Raw genomic sequence first — 13936 nt, forward strand, 5'->3', positions numbered from 1 at the left:
ATGGATCGTTCGAGCTTTTCTATGCCTCTCCTTCACAGCTGTCCTGAGAGTAGCAGGTTCATTGCAGAAGAGCACGGAAGTCATGAAAGCTATGCAAAATCTAGTAAAAATCCCTGAAATCCAAGCGACGATGAGGGAGTTGTCCAAAGAGATGATGAAGGTAAGACCTATACCATAAATAAGACTTGGGTGAACGAGAGGTGGTGGTTAGCGTGCTGCGCAACCGCTTAGGTGGCCCCTTTGTCAGAGGGTTTGCGTGGGCTCTGACAAACAGAAAGTAGCACATTAATAGCTGGGGACTTCCTAGCAAGTTACTGTATGTGGGGAAAACCCTGACTCGGCGATACCTGCAACGCGTTTGGCGTAAAGCTTGAAGCCAAAAAAGGCTGCTGAGGTTGAGGACGGAAGGAGGAAGACCGGTCCCCGCACAGAGCGGTTGTGGCTTGGTCATCCCAGCCCCAAGGGCGGGGGGAGACGGAGGCTCGAAGCAGGGTTCACACCTGCGCCCAGTGACTGCTGTATCCCCGAGCTTCTGCCTGTTCTGGGGAGACTGAGCTCCCTGCTTTCAGCGATGGAAATCTTCACTGAGAAGGACCCGCCACAGCCTGTTGTGGAGCGGGAAGCTGACAGCTGACGGTCCCATCTTAGGCAGGATGGCTATTCTGATACTGGGTTTAAAACATCTAGTTTAGTGTCTCCATCTGATGACAGTGCTCTGATTTTAAAGCGTACTAATTCTCTATCACGGCTATTACCTTTCCAACTACCAAAATTGTTTTGCTTTTTCCCCTCTTACCACTCTAGACTGGTTTAGTTCAAATCAGCTTATTTCTTAATAATTTTACCATTGTGCACCGGAACAATTTGGCCACATCTAGGTTGCAGGCCCTGCAGAGGAACGTTTTCAAACATGGATAGAAAAAAGGGAACCCGTGTCAAACACTAATTGTACAGCGTGTTACACAACTTATGCTTCACGACTGAAGTTTGCAGTTGTATTTCACATGCTTGGAGCAAGCTGGGTTGTCGGTGTTTAGACATGCAACAGGAAGGAATAATAGCTTGAGGGTTTCACGGTGAGAACACGTGTAATTTAATCCTCAATTTTCTTGCCGCTCTTCATCCTGTGCACCAGTTGTACAGACACGTGCTTAAACCGTAGGCAAGCGTGTTGGCCAACCCTCATGCAACAGGATAGCCTTGATCAGGAAAGCTTGAGCAGCGAGCGAGCGGTTGTTAAATGCCTGGACAGGCGTAACCTGATCTTGAAAGTGGGAAGTGTGTCCTCTTACTCCGCTGTTTCCAAGGGCATCACGCGCTGCCTTTTTGTTTTCTGCTAGGCTGGTATTATAGAGGAAATGCTGGAGGACACCTTTGAAAGCCTGGAGGATCAGGAGGAAATGGAAGAGGAAGCTGAGATGGAAATCGACAAAATCCTTTTTGAAATTACAGCTGGTGAGTTTGTGTGTGTTTGAGAGTGGAGCCTTGCCCCCGCTCTGTTCGATAAGACGCAGCAGTTTAAATCTTTGTCTATTCTGGCTTAACTGCGCTCTCCCCGTGGTGGCTTTGCCTTTGCTAATAGGCAGAGTGCTCTGACAAACTGGTTTCTCGGGGAACGCTGGCTGAGAAGGCTGGTGCGGTTCGGTAAAGCGTAAGTAATACGCATCAGCTGATGTCTGCAGAGTTCTGTAATTGAGGTTTTAACAGGTCAGTGTTTGTCTGTACAGTGGATCCTCTTAGCCAGGTGAAATTGTACGATTGACTAGATGCACCGTTATTAATGAATCCAGGGAATAAACTCAGCTGCGTTGCCTTGAGCCTTAGGCTGTGTTGCGGTTCCTGGCTGTAAAATGCTGTTAGTGTCTCGAGTTGTTGGGGGGAAAAAGCCCCACAAAAACAAACAAGCCCCCTAAAAACCAAAACCCAACCCAAACCCCCACCTTCTGCCTTACAGCTCATGAGGTAACGATCTACTGTTTTAGTTATTTAACTTCGATAATGCTTGGAATGCTCCTTACCTGAATTTCTTGTGACGCGGTGTGACAAACGTAAGCGCCGGAGCTGTGTTCAGCTGCAACACGCTGAAAGCACAGTTCCCCAGCTCCTGCCCTGCTGTTACCTCGTGCCTGCCGCTGGCTTGTCGCCCTCTCTTGTTTCTCACGTCCCGCTTTGCTTTTTTTCCATCCCGTTTCCTGGCTGGGAGCAGCTCCCTCCCTGCCGGGCTGGCTGGGGGAGCGGGGCAGCAGCACGGCTCCGGGGGGGGAGCCGCTCCTCCCCGGCCCACCAGCGGGCTCAGGAGGGGCCGACAGGTCAGTACTGCTGCATTGGCCGACGGCCCAGGGCTGAGCAAGTCCAACAGTTCTCGTGTGCGACCTCTACCGAAAGCGACAGGTTGAATTGTTTTAAGTATCTGTACCTGGAAGCTGCTGATTATTAAATGAAGACCTAACGCACACCGTGTGTTGTTTGCAGGGGCCTTGGGTAAAGCACCTAGTAAAGCACAGCCGCTCTCCCGGAGCCCGACCCCAGGGGAGCGGCTGCCGCTGTTGACGAGGAAGAAGACATTGAAGCAATGCAGTCGCGATTAGCTACCCTCCGTAGCTAAGGATGGAGCGAATGTGTACAGTTTGCCTTTTCTTTTTCTTCTTTTTTTGCAATGGGATATTCTGTCCTGCATTCAAAATGCAAAACTTAATATGTGAGAATACTTTATGTAATATATATATTTTTTTTTTTTCTTCCTGGGGAGTGTATTCTCCAAGAAACTACTGTAATATACTTCTTCTTGGGGAGTGCAGTCTGTAGAGATTATCTTACCCTTTTCTGTTCGGGCCGTCTCCCCTGTGAGAGGCTGTGGTGAAATGGCAACGGTGGTGTCACGTTACGTATTTTTAGATATAAAGTCCTGAAATACATTCTTAGCTTCAAGTACCATCTTTCCCTGAAAGGCACTTTGGCTTAATCTGCTACCACAACCCTTCAGTGGCAGGTTCTTTGGTTTTCTGAATCACTACACATTTTATTAAAGCTGCTTTTAACAGTCGCTTCTGTGCGTCAGTTTAGTTTGCATCGCTTCAGACTCTTTTCACAAACAATATCCGCCATTTAAGGCCCTCGCAGCGTAGTTAAAGAAAAGCTTTCAGTCAGCGCAGCTGTTCTCTTCCAGCGCTGTCCAGGCACTGCGTGTTCGTGGGAGAGCCTTCTTTCGCACAGGCAGGCTCAGGCTGCCAGTCCTGCTGCATGGCTTTCCTTCAGGGACGGGCGTTCTGCCACAGGCAAGAACTGCTGCTCAGGTGCAGTCAACACCGTGGCCTGCCTTGTGCTGCCGGGAGAGGGTGTTCCCCCCTCTGCTCTGAGAGGGGTACGTGGCCAGAGAAGGTTCCCAGACCCGCGTGAGCCCTACCCCTTTTGATTTGGCCACCTCCGGAAGCCTTTTTTTATTTCTTGCTCCAAGACACCCGTAAGTCTAAAGGGCAAACGTCAGCCCCGCCAGCTCCGTGCTTCACAGGAGCTGGATGAGAGCAGCCCTGGGAGACGGGCTGGTAGCAGGCAGCGGGGATAACGCACACCGTCAGCGGGTTTGCTTTCCTCTTCAGGGGGCAGGAGGGGGCAGCTGAAGCACTCAGGGTGGGGTTAACCTCCCTGCTTTGGGGGAAGGTAGGTGGAAGGAAGGGGAAGCCAGCCTCCAGCACAGGTGCTCTTCCCATCCCTTTCAGTGAGCAGAAGGCAAGAGCAGCGTCTTCTCTACCCAGAAACCTGCGCCTGCGGGGGGAAAAAGGATCCTAGCTAGGGAAGAGAGACAGCTTGAAGGGCCAAGCTTAAAACAGACTATGTGAAAGCGATCAGAAACCCACTGGCACCGACTCGCGATGGTGTCAGCGTAGTTCCACCAGACCCCAAGGCTGTGCCGAGGGAGGTGAGGTGCAGTGCGTCTGCAGGAGTCGGCCAGCTCTGGGACCAGAACTGACCCCAGAACCACTCCATCTAGTGACATAACTCTTCAGCCTTTTGAGATCATAAAAACTGAACCTGGTACCCACCAGACCTGCGAGAGCAGCTGCGGCCCGTCGCAGCCACTGAACGGCAGCATTTGTTACCCGCTCTGCCCATCTGCAAATCCGGTAACAGAACACAGGAGTTTTACAGGCAAAGGGCCCCGGGACAGAGCTCTTCATCTGCTACGGTGTTCATCACTGAAGTACCGCACCAAAAGGGAGGTTCACTTCAGCTATCCTAACAGTTTCTTAATCATTAGGTACCAGCACCTCGCTATCCCACCACCACAAGCGACAAAAAGCCATCTGCTGCTTAAACGGCACCTTTTTAGGGTCAAAGGAAAGGTGTGTCTCCCCTCAAGGAAAAACTTCAGGCAAAACTGATGTCGTGGCTCACAAAAGGCAGTTTGCAAAGCAGGTATCCACCGTGTCTCCCACCTGAACATGTCAATGCCACAGGAGCCTCACAGGCAAAGGAAGGAGTTCCTAGTTTTAAGGAAGACTTGCCAAAAGAAAACTAAATCCATAAACAATGGCATTCCGACAGCAAGGGCAGAAGAACAGACGAGGCACCCGGACACCCGGATGGTGTCCAACACCTTCCAGTTTCAGCCACAAAAAGCAAGGAGGGGCCGAGCACCGTTCACCTTCGTGCCAGTGGGTGGCAAATACAGGCACATCCACAGCAGGGAAAGGAACCCTAACGCCTCAGGGCTGTGCACCCCTTTGGAGAGCTGTGCCATTCGAGCGTTCCAGCTCCACCCCAGACGTGACAAGAACGGGCAAAGGGGATGGTTTGTTTCTTGTGGTCTTTAAAATGCAGAGAGGGCAGATCAGAAAGAAAGAAAGGGAAAAAAAAAAGCGCAGCTGAAGAGCCGATAGGGTTGGGTGGCTAACAGCTGCAACAAAACCAGACTGAGCAGCATCACCTTGGTAAGAAGGTTCAAAATCCAACTTCAGCAAGGGGTCTTCCCACGCAGACGCGCGTGCGTGCGCACGTCTAAGATCAGCATGACTTATTTCACTCCCCGGGAGGTAAGGCACCTGTACGCCAGCTCCCCGCAAGTACTCCAGCTGGCTCCAAGAACAGCGGTTAGACTGCCTTGCTTCATTTGCTTCAAATTTGATGCTGCAAGAAAGAACGTTCAGCTAAAGCATTGCCTTTAAGGACACGTCACTAGTTCAAGCACGAAAGGCCAAACCACAGAATCATTAAGGTTGGAAAAGACCTCTAAGAGATCATTGAGTCCAACTGTCAACCCAACACCACCATGCCCACTAAACCATGTCCCTAAGCGCCTCATCTACCCGTCTTTTAAATACTTCCAGGGATGGTGACTCAACCACTTCCCTGGGCAGCCTGTTCCAATGTTTAACTACTCTTTCAGTAAAGAAATTTTTCCTTACATCCAATCTAAACCTCCCCTGGCGCAACTTGAGGCCATTTCCTCTCGTCCTTTCGCCAGTTACTTGGGAGAAGAGACCGACACCCACCTCGCTACAACCTCCTTTCAGGTAGTTGTAGAGAGCAATGAGGTCTCCCCTCAGCCTCCTTTTCTCCAGGCTAAACAACCCCAGCTCCCTCAGCCGCTCCTCATAAGGCTTGTTCTCCAGACCCCTCACCAGCCTCGTTGCCCTTCTCTGGACACGTTCCAACATCTCAACATCCTTCTTGTAGTGAGGGGCCCAAAACTGAACACAGTATTCGAGGTGCGGCCGCACCAGTGCTGAGTACAGGGGCACTATCACTTCCCTGCTCCTGCTGGCCACACTATTTCTGATACAGGCCAGGATGCCGTTGGCCTTCTTGGCCGCCTGGGCACACTGTCGGCTCATGTTCAGCCGGCTGTCGACCAGCACCCCTAGGTCCTTTTCCGCCAGGCAGCTTTCCAGCCACTCTTCCCCAAGCCTGTAGCGCTGCATGGGGTTGTTGTGGCCAAAGTGCAGGACCCGGCACTTGGCCTTGTTGAAGCTCATACAGTTGGCCTGGGCCCATCGATCCAGCCTGTCCAGGTCCCTCTGCAGAGCCTTCCTACCCTCGAGCAGATCAACACTGCCGCCCAACTTGGTGTCGTCTGCAAACTTACTGAGGGTGCACTCGATCCCCTCATCCAGATCATTGATAAAGATATTGAACAGAACTGGCCCCAATACTGAGCCCTGGGGAACACCGCTCGTGACCGGCCGCCAACTGGATTGAACTCCATTTACCACAACTCTCTGGGCCCGGCCATCCAGCCAGTTTTTGACCCAGCGCAGAGTACACCTGTCTAAGCCGTGAGCCGCCAGCTTCTCTAGGAGAATGCTGTGGGAGACGGTGTCAAAGGCCTTACTGAAGTCCAGGTAGACCACATCCACAGCCTTTCCCTTGTCCACTAGGCGGGTCACCTGGTCATAGAAGGAGATCAGGTTGGTCAAGCAGGACCTGCCTTCCATGAACCCGTGCTGGCTGGGCCTGATCCCCTGGTTGTCACACACCTGCCTTGTGAGCGCCCTCAAGATGAGGGCCCTACTACAACTGTAGTTCAATTTTCCTAGTAAATTAAAGTATTGAGGAAAATTTTCACCCTGAAACAATGCATTTAGTGCTCTTAAATAACTGAAAAAAATCAAATTTTTATGTTCCTGGACTTTTCTTTATTAACCAGACTGCTGATAGATGATGGAGAGCAGCTTGGCGAGCTCCTCTGCCAGCTCCCTCAGCACTCTCGGGTGGATCCCATCCGGCCCCATAGACTTGTGAGCAGGGCTTGGCGTAAACAAGGCTTTATTGCTCCTCTTTAGAGCTAAAGCCAGCTGAAACAACTGGAAAGAAGCCAGTCTACCTACTGTCGGAGACCTCGGCAAGTAGAGATGGCGGGAAGTTCTCACTCAACACAGCAAAGACGTGAATCTTTGCTTTACCCATTAAACTGTCTTTCTCTCAACCCACGAGTTTTCTCACTCTTGCTCTTCCGATTCTCTCCCCCATCCCACTGGGGGGGATTGAGCGAGAGGCTGTGTGGGGCTTAGTTGCCGGCTGAGGTTGAACCTGTTTCAAGTTTGATGATGTTTTCGGTCCTTCTCTAAGTAGTTTTGGAGTGAGGTGCGTGCCATTTAAGGCTGGAGCTGCAGAACTCATTTTGATACAGACCACAGTCCTGGCAGCGGCTGAGAAGCACTAGTCAAGCTAAGCCACTTGTTTTTTGTTTTGGTTAACAAACAAAAAAAGCTATACACAGATCTGTCATTAAATTCAATACCCTAAGCCTTCAGATACTTTAAAAACCAGCATGAACAGTATATGACACACCATTTTCTTTTGCATTTCAAAGCACTGCATCGAATTAATTACATTTTAAAGAGTCGATTGAAGAAGCCAGGCAAGAAACAGTATCTGAAATAGAAGAATTTTATGTAGACCATTCAGTGTTAAAAACCAGAGAATCAAACATCAGTTCAAATTAAAGAGCAGTTTCAAACAGAAGACATTTGATTAAAAGTTTCTTTTAACATTTAGAAATTTAAATACATTTACCTAAAGATGGTTAACCCCCATCTCTATGTTACTATACAATAGCTTAAAGCTACCTTTAAATGCTAGTTCTATGTTAATGTGAAAGTCCAGAACTGCATTCTTATTTTTAATGTAAATTGGTTATTAAACTGGGTGACTCCGTTCTTCCTCCCACCCCAAAACAGATTTTAAAAATTGGCGCTTTACAATGTCTTGAGTAATATTTTTCCAAGGAGTAATTTGGAATAGTTTCCGACAGTTCTCTAGGAGGTATTTTGTACAGTTTGGAGAGCAACTCCATATAAAGTTCTATTGCAACTGAGCATTCACAGTATGCCACAGTCCATACATATTACTACATATACATATCAGGTTTGTAAACATTGGAAGAATACACAGAACATAGTACCATGATCCTCTGGTACTGCTGAAAGGAAGATGAGGTAACATTCATATAATCTCAAAGTCCACAGAGATCCTGACTGAGTAGTTAAAACAGCTGCCAGCGCTTCTGTTTCATAGTGTGTGGTTAAGGCTTTCTACTTTACGGTCTGCTAAGGCTGGATTCATTAGCTCTCAGTATCCCAACGGCATCTTTAACAGCGTGGTATATGACATTCTTCACCTAGGAGGAGAAGGAAAGGCGTTTAGTTTTACAGGTAAACGGCGCGATTAGGGTCGGGTTGGAAGCCTCTGAGGTACAGGAAAACCCGCACAGCTTTCCCACTTCCCCACTCCCCGTGCGGCTCTCCTTTCAGCTTAAACACGCTCATCTGCACGAGCTTCGCTCAGATCACTAACGTGTGAAAATAAGGTTCCAATTCTAGCAGGATATAAGCAATGCCTCCCTGTAGCTTGAGGAGAGTATTGCAAGCTCAGCTAGAGGGAAAACAAGAGAAATGGAAGAAAGAAACATTTCAAAAGAATCTCGGGAGAAGCTTCAGAAAGCTTCCTCAAAACTACTAAAAAACTGTAGCAATTCAAAAACCCATGGAAATTCCTCTTCAAGATCCAACGCACTAAAGCCGACCCGAACACGAAAGCGACTCGGGTTGTGCGAGCACAGCCCTTAGGGGTTTGGTGAGGGGGGGCTGGTGTTTTTCGGTGGGTTGTTTTGAAAGGGTCAAGAGGGGTAGGGTTCATCTTGAGCATCAGTAAGTTACCTGCAATTTATCTTCATGGTTCGTATGCGTATGCGACAGATATCTAAATTCCTGAGTGAGCCAGAAGCAATGTTTGACATGCTCTGGGGATACAAAGTCTTCTGCAACTTTAATACAACTGTACAAATTATGAACCTAGAGAGAACAAACAAGCGTTAGCCGTGTGCTCAGAAGCCTGCCCAAGCGGTCAGGCTGCAGCAGCGTCCCCGGTCCTTGCCTGGTGTGGAGCTCCTGCTGGAATGAAAACTACATCTCCTAGAAACTGTACAATAGCCCAGCCTTGAACTCCATACTCCTGATGAAGGCGTTTTCTTAGCGATCGGTCCAAGTACCAACTCTGATCATGAATGGGATCGTGATCTACAGGGTTTTCTTGACCTTGTTCCTCCGCAACCTGGAAAGTCACAAGACAACAGGTATTAGAATACACCAGCCTCACTGGACAACTGAGATGTACCTGTGGCATTCCAGAGGCACGCACGCACGCCAGACAGAGTGACCTGCACCACGTGTTTAGGTGGAAGAGTTACACAATGAAAGGTTTGGATCCTTATGCAGTCCTTAGTTTGTCGAGGCTTCATCATTTCTCAGTCCCCCTTGCTTCACAGGCGCGTTGCAAATGTGGATATAGGAAATGCAAGTAAACCCGATGTACAGTAAGAAGAAACAGAAGGGTTAAGTCACTCACGTGCGTTCACAGTGGGAACCACTGTCGCATATGGGATCAATACCCTTACACTACTATAGCCTGTAACTGGAAGAAACTACAGAGTGTGGAATTCAGCGGGTGCCTGCCCGAGGCCAGCACTAGTCAGTGTGCTCACCGACCGTAACAGAGGATGCTAACTAGATTTTCAGGAGATACAAGGCTGGGAGGCACAACAAGCACTTTAGAAGAGAAATTCGGGGGCTGTGGGGAGAGAATTTCTGCAAAAAGTTCCAGTATCAATCCAATTTGCTGTGGCAATCGTTTACACCCAGGACTGTAGCCCAAAAACTCATTTGGGAGGAGACAAACAGCTTGGTTCTACCGCAAGACAAGCAGCTGCAAGCCCCTCACCTGCAGGCAAGTATGCTACAAGGGACCAAGAAGAGGTGCAAGGCACAGATGTCAAAACTCAAAATGCCAACACTTATCAAATTCAGCATCATGTTTTATCAGGTATAAGATTTGTTCTTTGTTAATACTAAACAAATTTGCTGTAGCCTCTCTGAGCTTCCGCCCGAGACAGCAGTCAGGCTGACAAGGCCAACAGCTGTTCAGATCATCCCATTTATCCTTTGAAACATGAACTTATTAGCTCTTTCCAAAAGAAGTTCCAGAATTAAGACCGCCAAGAACTCCGGACCATTTGTGGTGAATTTCAATACTGAAACAAGCCCTTTTGGACGTAGTATCACATCTCTACTAAACCTTGAACTCCCATGAAAACATCACCCAAAATACCTCATGCTTTCCCCTTAATCCAAACCTCATAAAGGTATGGGGGGAAAAAAGGTAGGAAAAGGGAGAGAACAAGGAAGAACTTTATGCTTTATGCACCACACATTGCTGTGACACTTCCCAAGAACGTCTCACGTGCATGCTTTATAGAAGGATCTAGTTTAAGATTAAACTGTGTTTTTGCTTAAATCTAAATCAGCTGGTTTTTTGTTCATTACGTAACATCATTACTCGTGCTATACGAAGCGCGGGCAAAAGCAGTGTATCTACATACAGGGTAACTTCAAGCTTCAACTCGCTACCCCCCTCAGATCCTACAAGATTCATGGCACAGGAGAAGTTTTGTCTTGGATACAACTCAAGTACATTTGTTTCCAGAGCAACTGGCATAGAAAGGAGGAAAAAAGTCCAAGGATACATATTTGCAAGCTTACGCAGACAGAAGATCAGTTTAAGATACAATGGCTTACCTTTTTAAGGAATTCCCGGATCTTCTCTGTATCTTTAGCAGCATAAATGTGCCACAGAGCTCCAGGTTTTTCTCGACTTTCAGTAAAACGCTTAATTGTCAGTTCATCAGAATCACCATCTTGTATGGTTTTAAGCACTTCTGTTGAGAGTAAACACGAGCAGTTACACTGAAGGACCTTCCCTCCAACCGCAGAAATAACCCCCCAGGACACAAGAAAGACTTTACCTTCTTCTTGGTCAGCCTGGCCTTTGGGGATACCCACATAAACCATAACATTAGCTGCATCAGACACATCTAAATGGAGGTTTGTTGTGCCGTATTTTCTATCCTCTGGTGTTATTAAGCCTGGGGAAAAGAAAGAAAAAAAGAAAAAAAGAAAAAGAAGAGTAGGAGGTACATCAGTAAGACCAAAAGAAACCTTATGCCACTCTCAGCAGCACTATCTGAAAAGACCAGAGAGCTTTTACTTTTATCAGCAAACGATTCCAGCAAGATACTTGACATCCAGGACCTTGCCCCACCTTGTCTGTGTCTTCCCAAGTGATCAGTTTACAGGCTCACACATCGATCCGTATCTATACCTAGCCTATATGATATATAAACATCACGTTTAAGTCCTGCTAGAAGAGGGTTTCTATAGCAGTTTAGAACAAAGCACTCTCAGAAACAGTCTCTTTTTCACTCTAAAAGGCAGCTGCTACAGTATTTACTAGCCACGATCTCTTTACTGGCCATGATCACGCTTAGTTTTAAATGCCTTTTGAGTGACAGCAGATGAACTTAACCATGGAAAGACGTGCTCAAGAAAAGATTAAAAACTAAATGATACAGCCCAAAAAGGAGAACAAAAACGATACAGCCAGAAGCAGCAAAACAACAAATACATGTGGCCAGCTGCAGGAAAGAGAGACTGCGTATACATGTGTGGAGCAAGTTGGTTGGAAGACTGGTAATAAATATTATTGGCTTGACACCACCTGGACAGAAAACATTTGATAAAATCATATAATGCTCTGGACACCACTAATACCTAGAAGTGAGCCAGAATTAGGTTTTCAGATCAATGGGATTAATCAAATTGTTTACAACAGCAAGGATTCAGTTAATTTACGTACATTTTAATTTGAATGTGTGGTCAACATGACCTTTAGAGTGAAAAATTCCTTACCATACGCATTGTACATCTTAGGGCCCAAATCTGGTCGTACAAAATAGTTGGGAAGTCGAGAGGCAAGGTTGAGCTTGCCGCCCCTCCTAGTGTATTCTGGCAATGGAATATTTTTCATCAAATCATCAAACCTAAAGTAATACAGCACAATTTAATGTTAGGAACTGATAAAAAAAAAGCAGACTAAAATAGACTGCAACAAAAGCTTTCTCCAGGCAAGAAACTGTACTCCTTCCCCCAGGGGGTTTACTGGACACCATGAAAAGGAACAAAACAAGCAAGACACAGGAATATAGCAGGTAAACAAATTTAACTGCTCTGGAGTAATGCTATTTCCTTGTGTAATCATCTCAACTAATATCAAACAGAGTAAGTCACAATGCTTAAAAACATTTGGCAAAAAAATAAGCTTCAACTGAACTTTAGATTTCAAAATAACTCAGGCTTTTAGGAAGCTTCCAAAGTTTAACCAACCACTAGCAATTTTAGGTATTCACTGTACTTGGCAATAAATACAATGAACTACCTAAAAATTTATCATCAAACTTGTTTAGCACTTCCAGCTATGTCAGGCATCTCTGAGAAACAAAACGATTCACGTGTGACCAACTGCTTCTCAAAGCTGAAGCAGGTGTCAAAACGTAACAGCATTCCTACATCCCGTCCTTCTGGGGGTGTACCACACAAATGATGAACAGTTTCTTTGTAAATTCATACCGAGAAGGCATCATATCTCTGAAGTCTTCTCCTGGAGGCCAGTCCTTAAGCTTCAACACCATTGGCTCTCCTTCTTCTGTTCTCAGGCGACCTATTGTCAAATAGTAACGAGTCTTAGTTTTTAATAGTTGTACAACTCAAAATCCAAAGAATCAAGACAAAGAAATCCTTATCTTAGTTTAAAATCACATTCATTCCACAACTATTTATGTAGAACCAAAGACATACAAGTTCATCTGACACCACAGGTGGGTATTACTGCTGTGACAAACGTGTTACAACAGGAGATTTTTGGACTAAACAAGTGGCATCCACCAGCTACCCTGCCCAAGAACTTCCTACAATTTAGCTCAGGCAACTGTTTTGCGTTTGAGGCTAGAGTAGCTGATGATAAAGCCAAATCTTTTCAAAGAGCAAGTAACAGAAAAGAAAGGTGTAAGTGAGCCTTCCACCTCTCGCTCTTCTTGCCCCAAGTACCAAATTCTGTAAGTTTACGTCACACAAACAGATGAAGTAGAACTCCAGATGCCATGGCAAAAGACAAGATACTCGGAAAAAGTTTGTTTTCACCTAGAAGCGATTAACAATGCCAAACCTCACGCTCGCCTCCCCTAAACCCATTTTTATACAAAATAACTTTAGTTCCTTAGGAACAAAAGGCACCTGCAAGTTAAAAACAGCAGAACCCAATTACCTTGTGAGCACCAAGCCTACACATGCTCTTTTATGTTTCACTCAACTGGGCATAAACGCCGACAGGTAAACCTACGTGCTAGGAGGATCCCAAACTTTCTAAGAATGCTCAAACATACTCCTACTGAACGCGAGTCCTCTATGGGGCTGACAGTTTCTATCCAGTCCACCATCCCGCAAGCATACACGGGGAGAATGCATTGCACACGTACCACCCAGGATGAAGGAAAAAGCCTGGAACATCTTTTACGCTGCTTAAAGATGACAAATTTGTGCTAGGGCAAAATTATTGCTGCGGAGTATTTTACCTATTGGAACTAAAATTCACACTACTTACTTGAAGTATCTTCAAATCCATCCCAGAAATCCCCTACAGTAGCTCCAGTGATGATTTCATTGGTCCTGCAGTTAACCAGATCTACTTCCTGTTGGCCAAATTCCTTCCTAAAGGACTCCGGTCTCCAGAGGTCTGCATTTAATTTGTGATGCACTCCTGACACCATTACAGGCTACGAAGAAGAATAATGTATTCTGAAGAATTTTTAAACACAAAAAATTCAAATTCCAAACAGAATAGGGTAATGCATAAAACATACTGACCATCTGAACACAGGCACTTTGCGAACACTGTATGTTCCAAAATAAATGCTCAGCCTGCCGTACCAGAATTATGCCGTGAATTATTTATTTCAAGCTATGAGGCAGCTTTTTATACAGAGCCGTAAGTTCAGCAGTGTGTTTAGAAACTGATTTCGAATAGTAAAATATACGTCCTTTTATCCAAGGAT

General features: G+C 46.4%; 2 protein-coding genes across 2 annotated transcripts in view; one reads left to right on the top strand and one right to left on the bottom strand.

Moving 5' to 3' along the window:
* LOC103923510 (charged multivesicular body protein 3) overlaps positions 1 to 3044 on the top strand; it is a 35194-nt gene extending 32150 nt beyond the window's left edge. Inside the window, 4 exon segments of the mRNA XM_009331878.1 lie at positions 39 to 160; positions 1341 to 1455; positions 2473 to 2496; positions 2499 to 3044. Coding sequence (XP_009330153.1) covers positions 39 to 160; positions 1341 to 1455; positions 2473 to 2496; positions 2499 to 2605 — 368 coding nt within the window. The 3' untranslated portion in view covers positions 2606 to 3044.
* A 4328-nt stretch (positions 3045 to 7372) lies between these two features.
* The window catches only part of KDM3A (lysine (K)-specific demethylase 3A), a 32380-nt gene continuing 25816 nt past the window's right edge, over positions 7373 to 13936 (bottom strand). Inside the window, exons 18-25 of the mRNA XM_009331879.1 lie at positions 13486 to 13657; positions 12456 to 12546; positions 11739 to 11869; positions 10796 to 10915; positions 10569 to 10708; positions 8872 to 9048; positions 8655 to 8789; positions 7373 to 8116 (exon numbers count right to left, since the gene is read on the bottom strand). Coding sequence (XP_009330154.1) covers positions 8036 to 8116; positions 8655 to 8789; positions 8872 to 9048; positions 10569 to 10708; positions 10796 to 10915; positions 11739 to 11869; positions 12456 to 12546; positions 13486 to 13657 — 1047 coding nt within the window. The 3' untranslated portion in view covers positions 7373 to 8035. The remainder of the gene's footprint in view (positions 8117 to 8654; positions 8790 to 8871; positions 9049 to 10568; positions 10709 to 10795; positions 10916 to 11738; positions 11870 to 12455; positions 12547 to 13485; positions 13658 to 13936) is intronic.

Source organism: Pygoscelis adeliae, unplaced genomic scaffold (assembly GCF_000699105.1).
Source record: "Pygoscelis adeliae isolate BGI_AS28 unplaced genomic scaffold, ASM69910v1 Scaffold209, whole genome shotgun sequence".
NCBI lineage: Eukaryota > Metazoa > Chordata > Aves > Sphenisciformes > Spheniscidae > Pygoscelis > Pygoscelis adeliae.